General features: G+C 51.6%; 1 protein-coding gene across 1 annotated transcript; it reads right to left on the reverse strand.

The window, feature by feature from the left end:
- Window positions 1–901: 901 nt before the first annotated feature.
- Window positions 902–14360, reverse strand: SLC25A37 (solute carrier family 25 member 37). The gene is made up of 4 exons (XM_042801531.1): window positions 14083–14360; window positions 7075–7303; window positions 5538–5594; window positions 902–4370 (listed from the first exon to the last, which is right to left on the reverse strand). Exons 1-4 carry the CDS (start codon window positions 14287–14289, stop codon window positions 3850–3852), a joined length of 1014 nt encoding a protein of 337 aa, XP_042657465.1. The 5' UTR covers window positions 14290–14360; the 3' UTR covers window positions 902–3849.
- Window positions 14361–17701: the final 3341 nt, after the last annotated feature.

Raw genomic sequence — 17701 nt, forward strand, 5'->3', positions numbered from 1 at the left:
TGGTTTATGATGGTGACCAGACCAGAGCAAAGCTACCTGCATCAGACACCCAGCTGGAAACCAAAACCCCTGCGCGGAGCCACCTCGGGGCCAGAAACATTTTCCACCCAGAGCCAAAACAGTCACCCCACGCTGGAGATTTCATAGTTGAAACATTTTGGTTAAATCTCGCTTTTTTTTCCTTTAGAGCCCACCCTGCCCAAGCCCTGGGGGTCTCCTTGGCCCTGGGGACAGCTCGGTAACCCCCGATTAACCAGGTGCTGCTCAGCCCAGCTTTAAGGGTAGCATTCCTCCCCCAGCACCAGTGCTGTGCAGAAACCAGACCAATTAAAGCCTCTCTTCCTTTTTATTGAAGGGGAAGAAAAGATCTGAAGCAGCTTAATATCTTCTGCATTTTTCCCTTCAAATTATGCAGCAAGCATTATTGAAACTTCAGCAAACAAGCAGCTCCCCCAGGGCCTTCACCCCATGCACTTTCTTCCAGGGGGGAAGAAATTCCAATTTGGGAATTTGCTTTGCTGCTGACCAAGCCACAGTCTGTGGGTTTGCTTTGCAAATCGCAGAAGCCAGTTCGTTGCCAAGAGGGTTGTTTCAAAACTCTTCAGCGGCTCCTAGAGGAGTGCAAGCCCATGATACAGATGTCAGCTCCTGACAGGCTGCAAAACCCCTCCCAGAAGTATTTTCTTCCTCCTGTGTGATGACGAAGGGCTTTATCTGACTCAGATGATGAGGTGCTGAGCCTGCCAAGTGTTCAGGCAACACTAGAAGGCACCATTCCTCCAGAGATCAGCCTGCCCGGCTGCCACCACACAGAACCATGACACCCTCCCGCAGCTCAGCCCCAGCTGGAGCTCGATGCCCAACTACACAGCGAAGGAAAGCCACAAGCATGAGCCTCAAAGGACAAAAAATCTGAGTATTTTATTTCCTTGAGCTCCAGTGATACAACTGTAGCAGCATTTCACAAATGAACTCCTGCATTGTTAAATATACATTTAAAGAAACACATCAAATTCCAAGGCAGGTAAAAAAAAAAAAAAATAAGAACTGCGGACAAAGTTACTCATCTTCCCCCTCAAATAATATGTGCGTTTGTTGCAGACAAAGCAGCAGTACATGTTTCACATACCAGGTTAAAATAAAACTTCAGAGTCGCAGCAAAACTTTCAAATGCAAACCTAGAAGAGACAAGGAGAGGCTTTGCTGAAGGGGCTTTCACCTGGGGATCCAGCATTATGCACAGCAGGAAACATTTTAAACATATAAGAGACCTCTGCAATTATTAGACAAACTGGGCACGCTCCCAGCTGCAGAATGGGAAGTCTGGTTTTATCGGATACCCAGGGTAATCCGTGAAGAGCTCTATAAACATAAAAGTGCTCCTTACCCACTCGGAGCTTGAGGCAGAGCAAGTTCCCAAGAAAACCTGGTTGATAATTATTTATGTGCTCAAAACTCAGGACATGCTCACATCCGCCTGGCTAGTGACCGAAACAGGATGCTACTTCCCCCTGTTTTAGGACAATTCTCAGCTGGCCAAAACCATGATCCCCCCCTCCTAGTCGCTCCATGGCCATGGGCTCTAACCCTGGGCAAATCCAGCCTTCATGTCCCAGCTACTCACAGGTTACTCCAAACGGGAGGGAAGTTCTCCCAGAATAGCCAAGGTGAAGTCAGAAATATTACAGCTAAGCAGCCAGAGGAAGAGGATGATGCACTGGGGACCGCTCGCCGAGTGCGACTCCTAGCTACTGAAGTCACACGGAAAGCAGTTGCCTTCCACATTATGCTACAGTTTGCCTCTTTTAATATTAAAGTGACCCAAAATTTTCATCTTAAGTGTTTATGCCCACCTCCGAAGGAAATATTTTGTGCAGTTCTGGTTCCTGTTAGGGACCCTCCAGTTTCCCAGGTCAACAGAAAAAGACAGCCAAGGCTAACGGACAGCCCAAAGCCCTCCAGCCTCGAGGATCTCCGCGTGCAGAGAGCTGGGCGCTTTCTCCAGCTGCACCCCCGAGGACCAGTGGCCTCAAGCTTACAATTTTTACACTTTAAGACACAGGGTGCATTTGACACAGTGATTCATTCAGTTTAAGTGACAAAAAGGCATCGAGAAGCTCATTTCACCATTATCAGTGGTACAAGTTCAATCAACACAAGGCACATGCAACACCACCCGGAGAGGTGCTCTTTGATTTACCTTCGCCAAATAATGGAGCAAAAGGATTAGCTCTGTTTAGTGTCACCCTACACACAACACGCCTGGCTGACAGGACACTTCCAGTGACACGTGCCAGCCCAAAAGCTGCCCCTCGCATCGCAGGTCCCCCCCCAGACCCTTCCAGTGCTGACAGCGAGCTGAAGCCCCATCTCCACGAGCTGCACCGTAAGGAGATGGTGCCACCTCGAGGTATCAGCTGCTGCGGGCAGGGCAAGTTCCAGGGAGGATGGAGATTTGCCAGCTGGTGTCCTGTAACTTGTACTTACACATCCAGGACCCTCAAATCCCTCATTAGCTACTGATCAAGGATGTATTTTGAAGAGCCGTTCCCAGAAGAAGCAGGGCTGCCACCCTTCTCAAGCAGGCACATCTTTGCTGGCCACTGCAAAGCTCAGCATCCCACAGCAGCAAAACCAAGCCCACAGCACGAGGAACCTCTCTATGTTGTTTGGTTTTTTTTTTATTCCCCCCCCCAATAGAGATGAGAAGCAGCTTATTGTCAGACATGGGCTGGGAGGTGGCTTCGGTTCTGCAGGGAAGACTTTCCCAAGGCTTTCGCTGTCTGGTGCTGGTTTGGTGCTGCCAGGATGCGACCCTTGCGACTCAGTAGCCAAATTGTAAACAGAAGCTCTGGTCCCCCCCCAGGGAGCAGAGCAGCTCCGTGCACCCCACTTCGATCTCGGGACGTGCACGGTCGCTCCTGCAAGTAAGATCAGGGCCTTAGTGAAAAAGAAGTATGAATAAATTAAGGGAGGAAGAAGGTTGTTCAGCTATCACACACCATAAAAATGTACCTTTTAAAAAGTGTTTGCAAAAAAAAATACTATTCTTTAAAATCTACCTTTTTTTTAAAGAGTCTCCTTGTAAAAAAATTCAATTGACAGTTTCCCCCTCTCCCCCACAAAGTGACCAGGTATTTTGGAGTGCCCTTCCTTGGTGTCCTACAGTTTCCCAAAGTGGTATCCCCATTCCTTCTCCCCCCATCCCAGCATGTCTCAAGGGGCTACCAAGTACCTTGACACCCACATGAGAATCCAGGCCACCATTTGGGGTCTAAATGCTGTATAATTAAAGCCAATCTGGCTATAAAAATAAATGCTTTTGTGTCTTCCTTACATAGGATGGAAGAATTTAGCCCTTTTTAAACAGCTTAGCATCTAGCTGTAATACTATTTAAAAAACAACCCAAACGCCTACATAGAAAAATAAAGGATAAACATTATCCATCTATTTTATATTTATATAAAACGTAAGTTCTGTGATAGGACATTTTGCTTCTTTGCTGTAAAAAAAAAACAGCCTAGGCTGTATAACCTAAGCCTTCTGGTGAGGAGTAAACTACATCTTCAAACTTATTCAGAGAAAAATATCAGTTAGCCATTTCACTTCTCCAAAATAAAGTTATTAAATATATATATATTATTATAAGTCTTTATAAACTATGTCACTGTTTAAGCAAGGAGGGGAACACGTGACTGAGGACCACTGTAATCCCTGGGGAGGGAGAAGTGGACATCAGCTGTGAATCCACCAGAAACCTGGCACGTTCCTTAGCAGAGCCGCTGGCTTGCAGGCACACACAGACACGCACGGAGGGGACACGGAGCCTCACATTCACTCTAAGTCATTCACAAGGATGTTCTTTTTTCCAGCTTGTGCTTTGTGAGAAAGTATTTGAAGAATTCATACACCGACCAGGCGATGGCCGTTGAGGGCATCTGGTAAATGACGCGTGCCTGCACCCCTCTGAAATACCCTGAAATGCCCCCCAGCTGATAGACAGTCTTGAAGGCGTTCACCATGCCCGAGAGGTGGCCGCTGATGTTCACGGAGTTCAAGGCCATGTTCTCTTGGGTGTTGAGCAGGGTCTTGCAGACGTCCAGGGGAGTGGTGGCAGCGGCGGCCACGGCCCCTGCGATGGCACCGGAGACGATGTGGGACCGAGGGTTATACTCCCGGTGCGGGTTGATCTGCTCCTGCGTGAATTCGTAGGTGATGAAGTGAATGGCCTGGAAGGGGACGTTCATGGTGAGCTGGGTGGTGTAGCTGCGGTAGAAGGCACCGAACCCCTCCGTCTTCTGCACTGTCCTTACGCATGCCAGGACGGATTTGTAGGGGGAGTTGAACATCTGCATCCGCTGCTTCACCACTGGGTCCAGGCGACAGCCGCGGAGGGGCAAGGCAGGGCGGGCAGCACCAGGCAGGACAGACACAGGGAGATAAAGACTTATTAGCCAAGGCACATCTTTCCTGGTCATCACAACACCCGGCCCAAACCCTGCTCCCAGACCCAACCTCCCAAGTCCAAACTGCTGCAACAGAAGCCAGGCACTTCTGGAGCGACGAGCTCCTTGTCGCCAGGCTTTCACCAAAAGGCAGCATGCATCCTCTGCACCCCCCCCCCCCAACCTGCCCAGTGCCCCCCAAAAACCTCAACACAACAAGCGAGGGAAGCGGGTCAGAGCTCAGCCCCACTTCCACGTGCTAACCCACTCCTCAAGCTTAATTAAGGAACCTTTAGTTCTAGCGAGAAAGGCATTAAGACAGACTGATAAGGACCATCAGATGCATCTGTAAGGATGCAGAGCTGATGCACAGAAACACTGACATGCCAAGAGGACATGGGCAGAAAGGTGATTAAATAACTGTACATCACCTGGGAAGTGTAACAGACCCCACCTACAGCCCCAAGTCCCGAAATGGAACAACTTCCACTGACTTAAGCAATTGGCCAACTAATTTGATTCATTTAACTGGGATATGTTTAAAAGGACTTGAAACACTAGAGGTATTTTTTTTCCTTCAGAAAAACCTGACTTTGGGCCAACTCAGAAGTACAATACATTAACACCAAATAGCTGGCAGTCCAGCTAATTGTTTTTCATTTCAGTTGCATTTTGCTGTTAGTCATCTTAATACCAGATTCTACCTACCGGGGAAGGCTAAGCCATGGTCCCACCAGCTGCTGCATTTGTCTAACAACATGACTAAGCTCAGTTTTGTTTGGGTAGTCCAAAGCTTCTGAAAAAAACCCACTTTAACGAAGATGCACTAGCAGAGTAGTAACAGCATCGAGATGACACCAGTTTTCCTGGAAAGTCACAACACGCCACACAGATGCTGTGCAACCCCTTGGTAAGCAAGGGAAAGGAGCCGGGCAGAATTTATCCCTTTACACTGGCCTGTCTGAGCTCATTAAAGCTGGGCAGAGTCACTAAAGCAAAGGGCTTAAGCTGCTGAGATGGCACAGGGTGTCCTCGGTGCCTTCCCAGGTGAAGCGGGTGAAGCACTTCCCCCCAGCAGCACGGGGAGTTACCTTCAGCAGGATTCATCACTGCGTCGTGGAGTAGCGTGGCCACGCTCCCAGCTATACCTGCAAGACACAAGAGCATCCTTCAGGAAAAAAAAAAAAAAAAAAAAAATCAGAAGCCAGGGGTTTGCTCAGGCACCTACGGAGGCAGCAGCCGATGGTGCGGGCAGCCCACGTGCACCCGGGAGCTGCAGCCCAGCAACACGGCCCATCCCCAGTGCAGAAAAACTCATCCAGAGAGGCTTGGCAGAAAGCAGGATCCGTTCCCCAGATCACAGCTGTCACCTCTGCTATTCCCTACAACTCACAAGGTTTTGTTTATGCAAGACACCACTGGCTTCTCTCAGCCTGCGCTGGACTGAGAAGTGAGCAATGTTTAGAACTGGCTCAGCACATCCATAATTAGGCATTTTCATCCATTTACTCAGTCTAGTTTTAAACACTAATTGCACGGATTCTGCAAACATCCATCCAGCCATTAATGATTCTGCAGTTGGCTCTAGGATGGGCCTCTCGCGCCACACCTTCTCCTTTGATGTAGGTTTCCATCTCAAATTCTCTCTTGCCCAAATGACTTTCGGTCATTTCTCATTAACACAGCACTTCAGTTTTCCTGCTGGTACTGAAAGCCTGTAGCTACTTGAAAGGCAAACACAGGAAGCATATTACTAGCAAAAAGCAGCAAGCCAGAAAGTTATTATATACCCTTAACTGAGTTGGTTGAGTCAAGTGACTGCCGTGGCAGATTCCCACTGTCACATCATGTCAAGGACCAGGCAGAAATGTCTTCGGCACAAACCCTTTTGTAACACCTCTGGTTGCTCAATTAGAGGGTTTCTGCTGTCACAGCAGTATTGCTGGACCTAAAAGCAAAAGCCTTCCAGGTAGAAGCAAAATCTTTAACAAAGCATGTGAGCACACAGGGCATGCAGTGCGCTTCACCATGCTGGAGCTTCAAGAGACACCTGGAACAACCTGTACTTCAAACCTCAAAAGGTTTAGATGATGCCTTCAAGATAAAGCCAGAAACAGCCCGCAACTGCATCTGAACACCTCTTGTCCAATGTATTGATTACTTGTGCTAGAATAATTTGAGATTAAAGAGTAGTGCAGAAATCTAGATTAGACTAAGACTTTGGAGGGTGCACAACAGTGCCAGGAAGAGCTTCTCTACGCTGCTGCTGACAGCCAGCCCAACCCTCTAAATAGTCCTAGGACAGGACCCAGGTTTTGGAGGAGCATGATGACCAGCATGAACCACTCAACTGGAGGGCAGGTGCCACATTTGCCCACCTGCCCTCCCCCTGCCTCCCCAGCACCCCCAAAGCGGGTGCCGAGCCCTGCAAGCCTGGGGTTACGTTTGCATCTGCCACCCATACGGATATTTAGGGAGGCAGTCTGAATGCAGGCTGCCTGCAGCACATCTTCCAGCAGCAGAGCACCGTGAAGGATGCCAGGCCAAGTGTATGAAGCAAGCACGGGACGGGCTGTTAACTGCAAGTGGGGTTTTTTGTGAAAAAAAAAAAAAAAAAAAAAAAAATACCATTGGCCAAGTGGCTGTTTCCTCCATGCTGGATAGTATCACTTAGAGACTTTTTCATTTTTTCATAGCAGGCAAAGTACATTGCATGGGCAGGGCCAGCCCCCAGCATGGTGACATTAATCCCACGTAAAGGCCTCCAGAAACCCTCTGTAAGGACAATCTTCTTCAGAGCTTCGTACACACTCCTGTACTGGGCTTTGGGGTCCGGCTGCAAGCTCTGCATCCTTGTCTGCAACAAAGCACACAAAGGGAGAGGCCTCAGTTACCCATCTTTAACGCAACAAGCAGGAGTCATAAAGAGCTACGAGACTTCCCAGATCATTAGAGGGAGCAATAATTTAGTCCCTGGTTGCACCCATGCCAGGGCCACGGCACTACTTATCCACGCTTCGCCTGCCAGACCAGCAAGATTAAGTCCGTGCTCCCATTGCAACACCAAAACGTTACGAGGCTGCTCAGACAAGTGCTCAGCGGAGGGAAGTGTAACCTCTGCTCTTGTTTATGCATCGAAAGTACAGGGAATTAAGCTAGCCCAGTTGTTCAAAAAGGCTCGGTGAAGAAATACAGTTAGGTCTTTAATTGCCTCTTGCTTACAACACTCCCGGCTCTCTGCCCCAGCTTGTTTCTCCTGCAGTTGCTCAGCTGCTTGTGACACTTGGCGTGCAGAGTCAGTCTGCTCGATTGGGAAACAGGTTTCCTAGAAGGGCAAGCTGAGAAAATGGGGTGCCTGCAGTAACCCCTCCACAGAAGGGGAGACAGGTAAAGGCCACCCTGTTCTGCAGAGACCCGAGGAAGACCCAGATGGAGACTGTCCCCCGGCAGCCTGGCAAGCACAGAGCTGCCCTTCACCTTTATCTTCCTCCTGGCTCCTTGTGCCCCACAGCCACCAGCTGCCTGAGCCCTCAGGAGGTTTCACCTGCACCTTTGTTCAACAGCCCTCAACAGGCTCTTCCACAGATTTCTGAAGGCAGCCAAGCTTCTGGCATCCAAAGCATCCTATTAAACTCACTGCCATCACTTAATTATGCACCGTGGGAAAAAAAAAAATTACTCCTTTTAGCTTGTTTCAGGCTTCTGCAGATTGATGCCATCACACACCAGCAACGCTCAAAGCTCTTGCAACGATGATGCCAACCTGCGATGGACGTTTGCAGGGCACAGACCCCAGTCACCTCTCACCAGCAACAGGAGAGGCACCGGCAGGGCTTCAACCCCTAAAAACCACCTCAGCAAGACCAAGCAAATCTAGAGCATCAAGATGCAAAGGGCACCCACAAATCCTGCCAGTCTGCAACACAGCTGATAAACCTCATCACACCGAAACCAGTCTGAAGGGATCCAGCCTTTGGTGGTGGGCCTCATGCCTCGAAACACAAACAGAGAAGGCTCCTAGGAAAGGGCGTAGCCACAGGAGATGAGCATTTAGCATCCTGCAACAGGTTCCTTCAAATTAATGCTCTTTTAAGGAGAAGCTTGGTAATTAATTTTCAGAGGTCATTTGGGTTTGACAGGAAGGGTGCCAACAGCCCCGTCAGCTGGGACACCCCATCTTCAGAATAAAGTTTCCCCCCAAACAATTTGGCAGTCTGCAGCAGGCAAAGCAATGTGAGCAGCTCGGCCCTCAGCAGAGATTTAAGAGCCCTCGAAAAAGCAAGGGCTGCCGAGGCCACCTCCGCACTTCCTCATCGGGACACATCCCTTCGAGCTTATCAAGCCACTTCAGTAATTAGCCAGGAAGCAATACTACAGCTGAGCTTTCAGGCAAGATTAAGCCAACAAAAGTGTTTCAAGGCTTGGACCTTCGACTCCCCAAACCACTCTAGTTTCCAGAAAATTTCACATATACTTCCTGAGACCAAGGAAGAGACCAGAGCTGAATTCAGGACTTTAATCCAGCATAATAAAACAAAGCTATGAAAGCAAAGCAATACGTGAGGCTAAGCCAAATTACTGCATATAAATACTCTTAAAAAATTGCACAGGAATTACAATTGCAAAGTGACTTAGTCCAACAGCTAGCTGAATTTCAGACTTAAGCATCTGCCGGTGGTCATGACAAGGCATCACCCTACAACAGGGAATGTGGCAGCCTCGAGCAAGGCTTTGTTTCAGAGCACTAAATGCGTGCTTTAACCTATGAACAGTGCTGGAAATAAACCCAAAGGCTCAGAAAAACCCTCCTGTAAAGGCAGCAACAGCCCTGAACTATCTTGGAATTTAAAACCACATTTTTAAATCCAGCTCTCAGCCCTCACCGAGCGGGCGTAAGGGTCTTGCAACCCCTCTACGGGTCTCTGCACTTTCCCGGCCCACGGATGCTCATCAGGAGGGGCTGGATTTCACGATGCCCCAGAGAAACTCCCAGCAGCCGCTCCACCGTCAGCGTGACTCAGCACAACCCAACGCTGCCGAGCTGGTCGCATCCAGCTGGGGTTTTGGTTGGTTTTTTTTTTTGTTTTGTTTTGTTATGGTTTTTTGCTCTACTAGTTTTAACTTGAAGGCATTGCTTCAGACTCCAGAACTGACCCCGGGGAGATCTCAATCTCATCCCAAACTACTTCTGGGATGCCTTCGAAGCAGCCCGTATAATTTAAGCACACAAGCACACAGCGGCGTCATCTCATCAGAAAGGTAATGAGGGATAAGTGCTCCTGTTAAACAATAAGCTATCCGCCTGGCATGTGCAGGACCAAAGCACATGGTGCTGCATTGTTGGAAACTAACCCTGACTATCTCCACCCTTACTGAGGATCCAGTTGCTTTCACATAAGAACAGATAAATATCAATTTTTATTTCTCTGTTGATCCTCTCCGGAGGGGTTCAGAAGCTCATACTGTACCCCAAAACAGGTGGTAAGTCTGTGTTGTACCCACCTACCCCAAGCATGCTGCAGTTTGCATCACCATCAGCACAGCCAGGACCACAGGCTTGCACCTCTCCTTAAAAGCTGTGGACACAAACAGGACAAACAGCCCCAGGAGTAACGAAAAACAGGATCTCCTGCGCAGCTGCTGCAAGAGGCATGGAGCTGAAAACAAGTTCAGCTCTGTTTTGTCCAGGATAAGTTTATCGTGGTGTGAACGATGATGATTTGCTATGAGCTATGCAGCCCTCACCCCTCCAGCTCCTGCCACCTCTCTGAAGCCAGCAAGCTCCTCCAGGAACCTCACCTCCCTGTTAAACCAGCCAAGAAATACTTCTCCACCTACTTAAATTAATCCTCGTTGCATAAGGCAAGGCACTGACAACTGCAAGCATCCTGGTAGTCCTGGTTTCAGCCTGGGCATAAGAAGCAGCACCAAAAGTCACAGCTTCAGGTTACCTGCTGTTTGTGGACCAGTGCCATCCTTACGGACCCAGCCTTCCTGCTGCCTGGAGCACAGGAATAGTCCCAGGTAGTTTTCTGTCTAGAATTGTTTTACTAACAGGAGTCAGGTCTCTAGTTTCACATATTCTTGCAAGGGGTCACTGATTTGACATGCCACTGTACAAACAAGTTCAGATCTAATTTACCTTTGGTGGTGTTGGTTGTTTTTTTTATTTGTGTGGTGGTTTTTGTTTTTTTTTTTGTCCCCGAACACAGCATGCTTTCTCAAAGTTCAGCCTGCACGTTCATGTGACACAACCACTCTGGTCTCTCTTCAGCTAACAAAAGGCATGGAGAACACAATATGCTTTTACTAGGAAATAAGCAGCATTTATGCAGCGACTGGGTCAAATCCTGCTGGCCAAAGACTTCACTATTGCATGACCTGTGCTACACACAAGCTCTGAACTCCCTATTTTTTTTTTGCTAGGCTCTTTTTCAGATACAGCAGCTCCCCATCCAAGCAACACTCTTGGTGTGGTACCCACTTGTGTCTGCAAAGGCCCACGAGAGAGGAGTGCAGGGTCAGTTGAACAGGTTGGCCGTGACTTTCCAGCACCCCAACACTGGGTATCAAGATGGGTGGATGCAGAACCTCCCACCACCAAACCCAAGCCATGGCAAGCATCCCTAACCCCAAAGTCTAAATAAACCACAGCGTTTGGTTAGGAACGGTTCAGGTTTTCACGGAGGACTGCAAAGGGGTGAGAGCTGGAGCAAGGACTTTCTGTCATCAGTGCACCTGCCATCCACTGTGAGGAAGGGAGCCCAGCACATCCCCAGTTCCTCACTGAGCTGTCTCACACCAGGAATTAGCTCCCAGGTGACAACAACTGTTCTTCACATCCCCAAGGCAGTTACTTTACCCGTCTTGGGAAAACAGCTCCAGCAGCCTTGCAGAAAAGCCACCAGTACCTTAAACAAGAGCAGGGAAGAAGCTCCAGGGGAGTCCTCCAGAAACTCCCTTCTGCTGCCATCACAAGAAATCCTTGACACCCTGACCTCAAATTAATTTGGAGACTGATCAGGCTTGCCAGGACAGCTGTGTTTTCAGCAGCTACGAAATAAAACAAGCCTAAGCACTATGAGAAACACCATCAGCACACATCTAAAAACCTACAGTTCAAGCCAGTGTTTTAATACAACCACAGCATTGAGAGGGTGACAGAGGCCAACAAAAGGGGGTCTCTACCATTAAAAGGAAAATGATGGGAAGGAAAAGACACTGAGCAAGTCTCAATAATCACAAGCCTCCTGCTGAAGCTTTAGTTGGTAAATACAATCTGTAACACATCTATCCTCTAAATAAATAGCAAAACTGCTGCAAAACACACATACAACTAGCAGTGCTTTAAGTTACAACATGGTTATGGCAGCCAGGTGCTGCAGGAGGCTGCGCACAGGCATCACAGATTTACACCTTCCCTCATCACATCCCAGCATGTGTTGTGCCACGAGCCCCACCAGCACACCTCTGGGTATTTTCTGTGCTGTCACACAGGCATATCTATGAACTTCACAGAGGTCCATATGGCACTATTTTAACTGCTTGCCTTGACTTACCTCAACAGGTCACAACCATTGCAGCCCGCCCTACCCCGACCTCGTCAGGCTCAGGAACCGTGCAAGTGTCTGAAGCAAACAATTCCCCAAATTAAAACATTTTCAGTTTCTCTTTCAGAGGAAGTGACTTGCTGGAACCAAAACATTTCCTCTAGAGCACAATCCATCCAGGTGCCTGAAAGAGCTCTTTCTGCAGCATCCACAGCCCCCCCAGCTCCTCTGCTCAGCTGTGACCGATTCCAGTAATCACTATCCAGAAAGTCAGACTAAGGAAGGAGCTTTGCCACTCTTCTTTCCGTAGGAGGAGAGTGGCACATAGTAAAGTGAAAGACAGCTGCTCTTGCAAGCTTAATTAGAGCTTGCTTACTCCTGTTACGAAAAAAGCCCTTTTGGGGTCAGTTCTCACCTTTTCCCATAGCAGACAGACAGAAGAGGGACAGAGGAGCAGCACCCAAAGCCTGCAGCTCAGGATTTCACTCTGCCCCCGACACAGGGGGTGACCTTGCCCATGCTCTGACAGAGCTTTCCCTGCAGCCAGCCAACAGCCGGAGTATTTTATCTGCTTCCGAGCACTTCAAGGCAGTTTGCTGAGCGGAATTATTCCCAGCGTAAGGCATTGCTCCAGCATTCTCCTAGCACAGGCGCTGCCAGCCCTGAAGCAACCAGGGAATTCACTGTCCAGCGAAAACAGCACTTTTGCATTCCTATAAAGCACCTCCCGCTCCGGGAAACTGGGCACAACTTTCGTTTTCTCCCTCTCCCTTTTCCCTGCAGAGGAAATGCCCTCTTAAACACCGTGAAGTCCAGAGTGACGACACGCTGCTCTGACTGTGACTTGGCAGAAAATACCAGGCTCGTTTGTGAAGGGAGCCGGTACAGAGGCACTCGGGGATCGGGGGGACCCACAGTGTAGAGAAGCCCAAACCTACAAGCCAGGTCCAGCAGGCACAGACCCAGATGGAAAATACAGAAAAAAGCACAGAATATTTCCTTGGGGAGCTTATCGCAAGACCTCCAGTGCCTCAAAGCAAAGGCATTTCCTCTCCTCTCCTCTTTCTACTCTCCCAGTGAGTCCTGCATCGAAAAGAGAAGAAATTAGAGCATCTGCTTGCAGCCTTTCCCAACCAGACCACTGATACTCTGTCAGCACCAGCAATTCAGTATCAAGAGAGTTTGGCTTTTCCCAACTTTATTTTCTCTTCTTTAAGCCTCCAGAGCAGCATGCTGGCAGCGCAGAGGGAGGAAATACCCTTCATGACGCTTCCCACCACACTGATGATGCCATGAAGTCTTCCCTCGTGTGTTACTCGACGGCACGCTCGTTGGTCTCAAGCAGTTCATCTGCATTAAAACCCAACCAACCACCAGCAAATCTGCATCCGTGCAAGCCCCTTTATAAGCCCCGCAGGCCCCTTTATAAGCCCCGACGACACTAAAGCCACCTCTCCCACAGGGCTGGCGTGACACTGAAAAGCTCAAGTCCACACCGCTCGCAGTCATCGTGGTGCGTGGATGGACAGACCACCCCGTCCCACCAGCTTTTCCCTCCTGGGTTGGGATTCTCGGGCGAGGGGGGAGGGTGCTCCTGCTCCAACCCTGTGCCAGGAGAGCACCCGTGGCATCTCCCACGCCGGGGAGCAGCAGGAGGACTTTGGTTGTGGCAGCGGGAGGTGACAAGGCCCGGCGCACACCTTTGCACCGCGGGTCGCACAAAGCTCGCGGGGGGGGCTCGGACGCTGGGACAGCACCCGAGGAGAAGCAGGGATGGGTCCAGGGTGGGCGCACAGCGCCAGCTTCCATCGGTGACCTCGGGGGTGCCACCTCGGGGACCTCCCGCGCCGCAGCACCCCGCTCCTCACCCACCCCCAGCTTGCCACTCGCTCCCCAAGAGCCCAGCACAACCCCCCGGCTCCCTCCACGCAACACCTCTCGCACCCCGACACGCCCCCCCCCCCCCCACGCGTGCTCTCCCGTTTGCACCACTACAAACGCCGGCTCCGTGCAACCCACGGGGGCAGAGATCGCGAACGTCCCGGGGGGGCCACCCCCCCACACACACACACCCTCCGACACCCACCTTGACCGAGTCCACCGGGTACATGACCGTGTGCTCCATGATGCCCGCCACCGCCCCGGCCATCATGTGGGTGCCGAGCGAGGCGCCGCTGGGCAGGCTCTCGTACTCCTCGCCCTCCATAGGCGGCGCGGGGGCGGCGGCGGCGGGGGGGGGACCGGGCCCCGGGGGTGCCGCCGCGCTGCCCCCCACTCCGCAGCTCAGCTCCATCCGCCCCGTGTGTGGGGGGGGGGGGGGGGGGGTGGAGCGTGGGGGGCGGACACGAGTGGCGAGGGAGGTGGGGGGGGTTCCGCACGGGGTTCGCGCGCCGCCCCGGCCCCGCTTTAAAGCCGCGCCCCGCCCCGCCCCCGCCCCGCCCCCGCCAATAGCGAGGGGCCGCCGCCGCTTGCCCCGCCCCCTTCGGGCCCGCGCTTGGAGCGGGAGAAAGGGGGGGAGAGGGCTTCGCGAGGCGACGTCACAGAGCGCCCGGCGGGAAATTGGCAGCGGTGCGGGCGAATGGCCGAGGAGAAGCGACGGGGTGGAGGGGCGGGATTGGTTCTTGGCGGCGGGGGTGGGCGGGGCGGGGCGGCCGGCGGGCGCGGGCCTCGCGCGGGTGTGCAAGCGCGTGGGGGGGGGTGGGGGGGGGGTGCGTGGGTTGTTTTTTGGGGGGGGGGGGGGGGATCGTCTGCGTTCGCGACCGAGGTGCGAGCGCGCCCCCCGTGGAATCACACGCACCCCGCTTGTGAGTGTGGCCCTTGCACCCCCCCACCCAAACTCCCATGCAAGCACAGGCGCGGGGCTCCAGCTGCCCCCCGGGGCCTGTGTCACACACACACACACACACACACACACACACACAGCCGCGTGTCGGGGTGCAACCGTGGGGCGTGCAGGGCCGGTGTGCGCCAGGCACCCCACGCGTGACTCTGGGCGGAGGGGGGTGGGGTCCAGGGTGGAGAGGGCGGTGGAAATGGCGGCCGTGCCTGGGCAAAAAAGGTGTTTTTTCTGGAGGAAAAGCAGCCTGGGGCACATGGGCGCTGCATGGCCCCAAATTGCCCCAAATTTACCTCCAAAGCACAAGCCACGGGGCCCGCTCAGCTCTCGTGGGGCTGCCGCTTTGGCTCGGAGGAGTTTTGCCGATGATGGGCTTTAGCTTCGGTGCTGCTCGCAGGGTTTTCGGGGCGCCTCAGCCCCGTGCCCCCTCCTGTCACCCCGGCTGGCGGGGCCGGCACAGCAGCATGAGGCTCCCCTGTCTGGGCTTCAGCCTCGGCCGGGGGAAGGAAAGCTCGTGGAAGGGCGTAGGAGAGCTTCCTACAACGGCTTTTGGGGAAAATGGCATCCACAGCGCCCACCATCCCTCACCGCAGCTCCTGCTCCACCACGGAGCCCTTCACCCTGGCCTGGCCACAAGAGGAACAAGCTCACCCCATGCCCCCCGCACCCCCAAACCCTCCCCTTCCCCTCTGTTCTCTTTCAATGTCTGTTCTGCCGTGAAAGCAGCCCAAACCCATTAAATGTGATGCTCTCAACGAGATGGAGGCAAAGTCTTTGTGGCCCCGGGGTTCCTGGAACGGCACTGACTTTATTTCATTCCTCCTTGAAGGATTAGTTGGAATTCGACCTTGCTGGGAAGGTGGCGTTGCGTAGCGTGTGCTGAAATCAAGGTTAACCATTTGCATGAGGCACCGTAATAATGCAAAGCAATTTATTGCTGCTTGGGCCTTGGGAAGCAAGTAAGAAAACCATCCTCCGCGGGCCCAAAAAAAGCAGAAAAATAAAGCACTTGGTTTTCCCGTTAACCAGGAAATGAAAACACACGAGGTGAGAAAAGCCTGGTTCTTGTCCTCGCCTCCCGTCCGGTTTCCTGGAGAGGGGCTGTGGTGGAACAGTGCTGGGGCCAGCGCTGGCACCGTCCTCCAGCCCCGTGTTTGTGCCTGGAATCCTCTGTCTTCTGTGGGAACGCAGGGCAGCTGGAAAAAAAATAACAATAAGAGCAGCATGACACACGCCTGACTCACTCCTGATCGATTTGGGGTACCTGGCAGCGTTTTCGGCACCCGGAGCAGCGCTTTTACAGGGGGTGGGAGAGCCGGAGATGAGACCTGGCCACTGTCCTGGAGCATCCAAGCCACCACACTGGCCTGTGAGCCCAGGCATCATCAACTGTCCTGAAACCTGCAGAAAGCAGAGACTATAAAAAGTCCTTCAACAATATGCAGTTTAGCACAGCAATTGCTAAATCTCTCCTTCTTTTCCCCTCCATCTTGCCCTCTGGCAGAAGCCACTGGATTATCGTGGCTTTGTTTCCTCCAAAAGAGGCTAAAGCAAATATATGTGCTGACAGATGGTTTGACACTGTGTTCTCCAGATTAAATGACATTTTGGAGCTAGAGAGCCATGTGCATAAATGTAATTCCAGCAGGCAATGCTCCCCGATGATCAGTTGTGTCTGCAAGACGTAAATCAAACGTGGGCACAAGAACTTCCTTTTTGTAAGGCAGCTGTATTCAAGGAAATGCCTGAATTAAAACTCGAAGAGGAACACTTTCCAGTGTTGCTCCACATAGTTTATTTAGGTTTTTTTCTCCACGAACAACAGTCAACAGCAGCTAATCTCCTTCCAATGCTTTTGGCAGGGCAGACAAGGGTGGGGAAATTACACTGTCACTTAATGAGCCCTTTCCCCTACCATCTTAGGGCTTGCTCCCTGATAAGAAATAGTATGAATCAGTCTGAAATACGGTGCTGTTTCCAGGTAGGTGCAGGTTATATTTTAACCCTGAGGAGCACTAACACAAGGAATCCTTTCGGCTCCTGCCCCATGCCGAGGGCCAGCCCAGGGCACAGAGACCTGTGGCCCCAGATGCCAAAGCTGAGATGCACAGACTGAGGATTTTCCCCACGTTCATGGAGAAGGGACAGATTTATTCTTCATTTGTGGAGGGAAAATGGAACAGGGAGTCTGCTCTGGCTTGTGGTTTCGTCGTGTCACATGTCCCACCGGCAGGAAAAGGAACAGCCTGTGCCTCTTGGATGGTTTCCTGCCATCCCTGCCTGGCAAATAAGAGTCATCCCTTTCAGGTCATCAACAAAGGGAACGTAACTTGATTTACAAAACCTTCCTTTGTACCAGGTCGGTCTTGTGCAATGATTCCCTTGCTGCCTCCCAGGGCACAACCACTGCTCGGTGCATCCCGTCCCAGTGCCGGAGCTCCCCTGGGGTTAGTGTGTCCCTCAGGTGCTCCACAAGCCCCAAACTCCATCACGGCAGAGAAGCAGCAAAGGGCAAAGCTACCTGTGCTATTAAAAGCACCACCTGGCTGCAGGCTGCAGAGAGCACGCTCATTTATACACTGACAAGTCAATGCAAAATACACCGCCGCAATCCGCACGCACGTTGCATCACTGCGAGCAGCGAACTAATATGATGAATCAGGCCCTCAGATCTGAGTCCTCACTGGGACGTAACTTTTTTAATGGGGCTTCTGCACCGTAGGACAGTGTTTACACAGCAGAAATATAACACACTGCCAGAACCATAATGAGAAATGAGAAACAACCTGCAAAATGAAGCGAAATCTTCCTTGGGTTTCCTAAGTCCCTGCCCCAAGAAGGTGCCTCCAGCCCCCAGGCCATCTGCCTG

The sequence above is a fragment of the Tyto alba genome, unplaced genomic scaffold (assembly GCF_018691265.1).
Source record: "Tyto alba isolate M040663 unplaced genomic scaffold, T.alba_DEE_v4.0 Super-Scaffold_34, whole genome shotgun sequence".
In the NCBI taxonomy this organism is placed as follows: domain Eukaryota; kingdom Metazoa; phylum Chordata; class Aves; order Strigiformes; family Tytonidae; genus Tyto; species Tyto alba.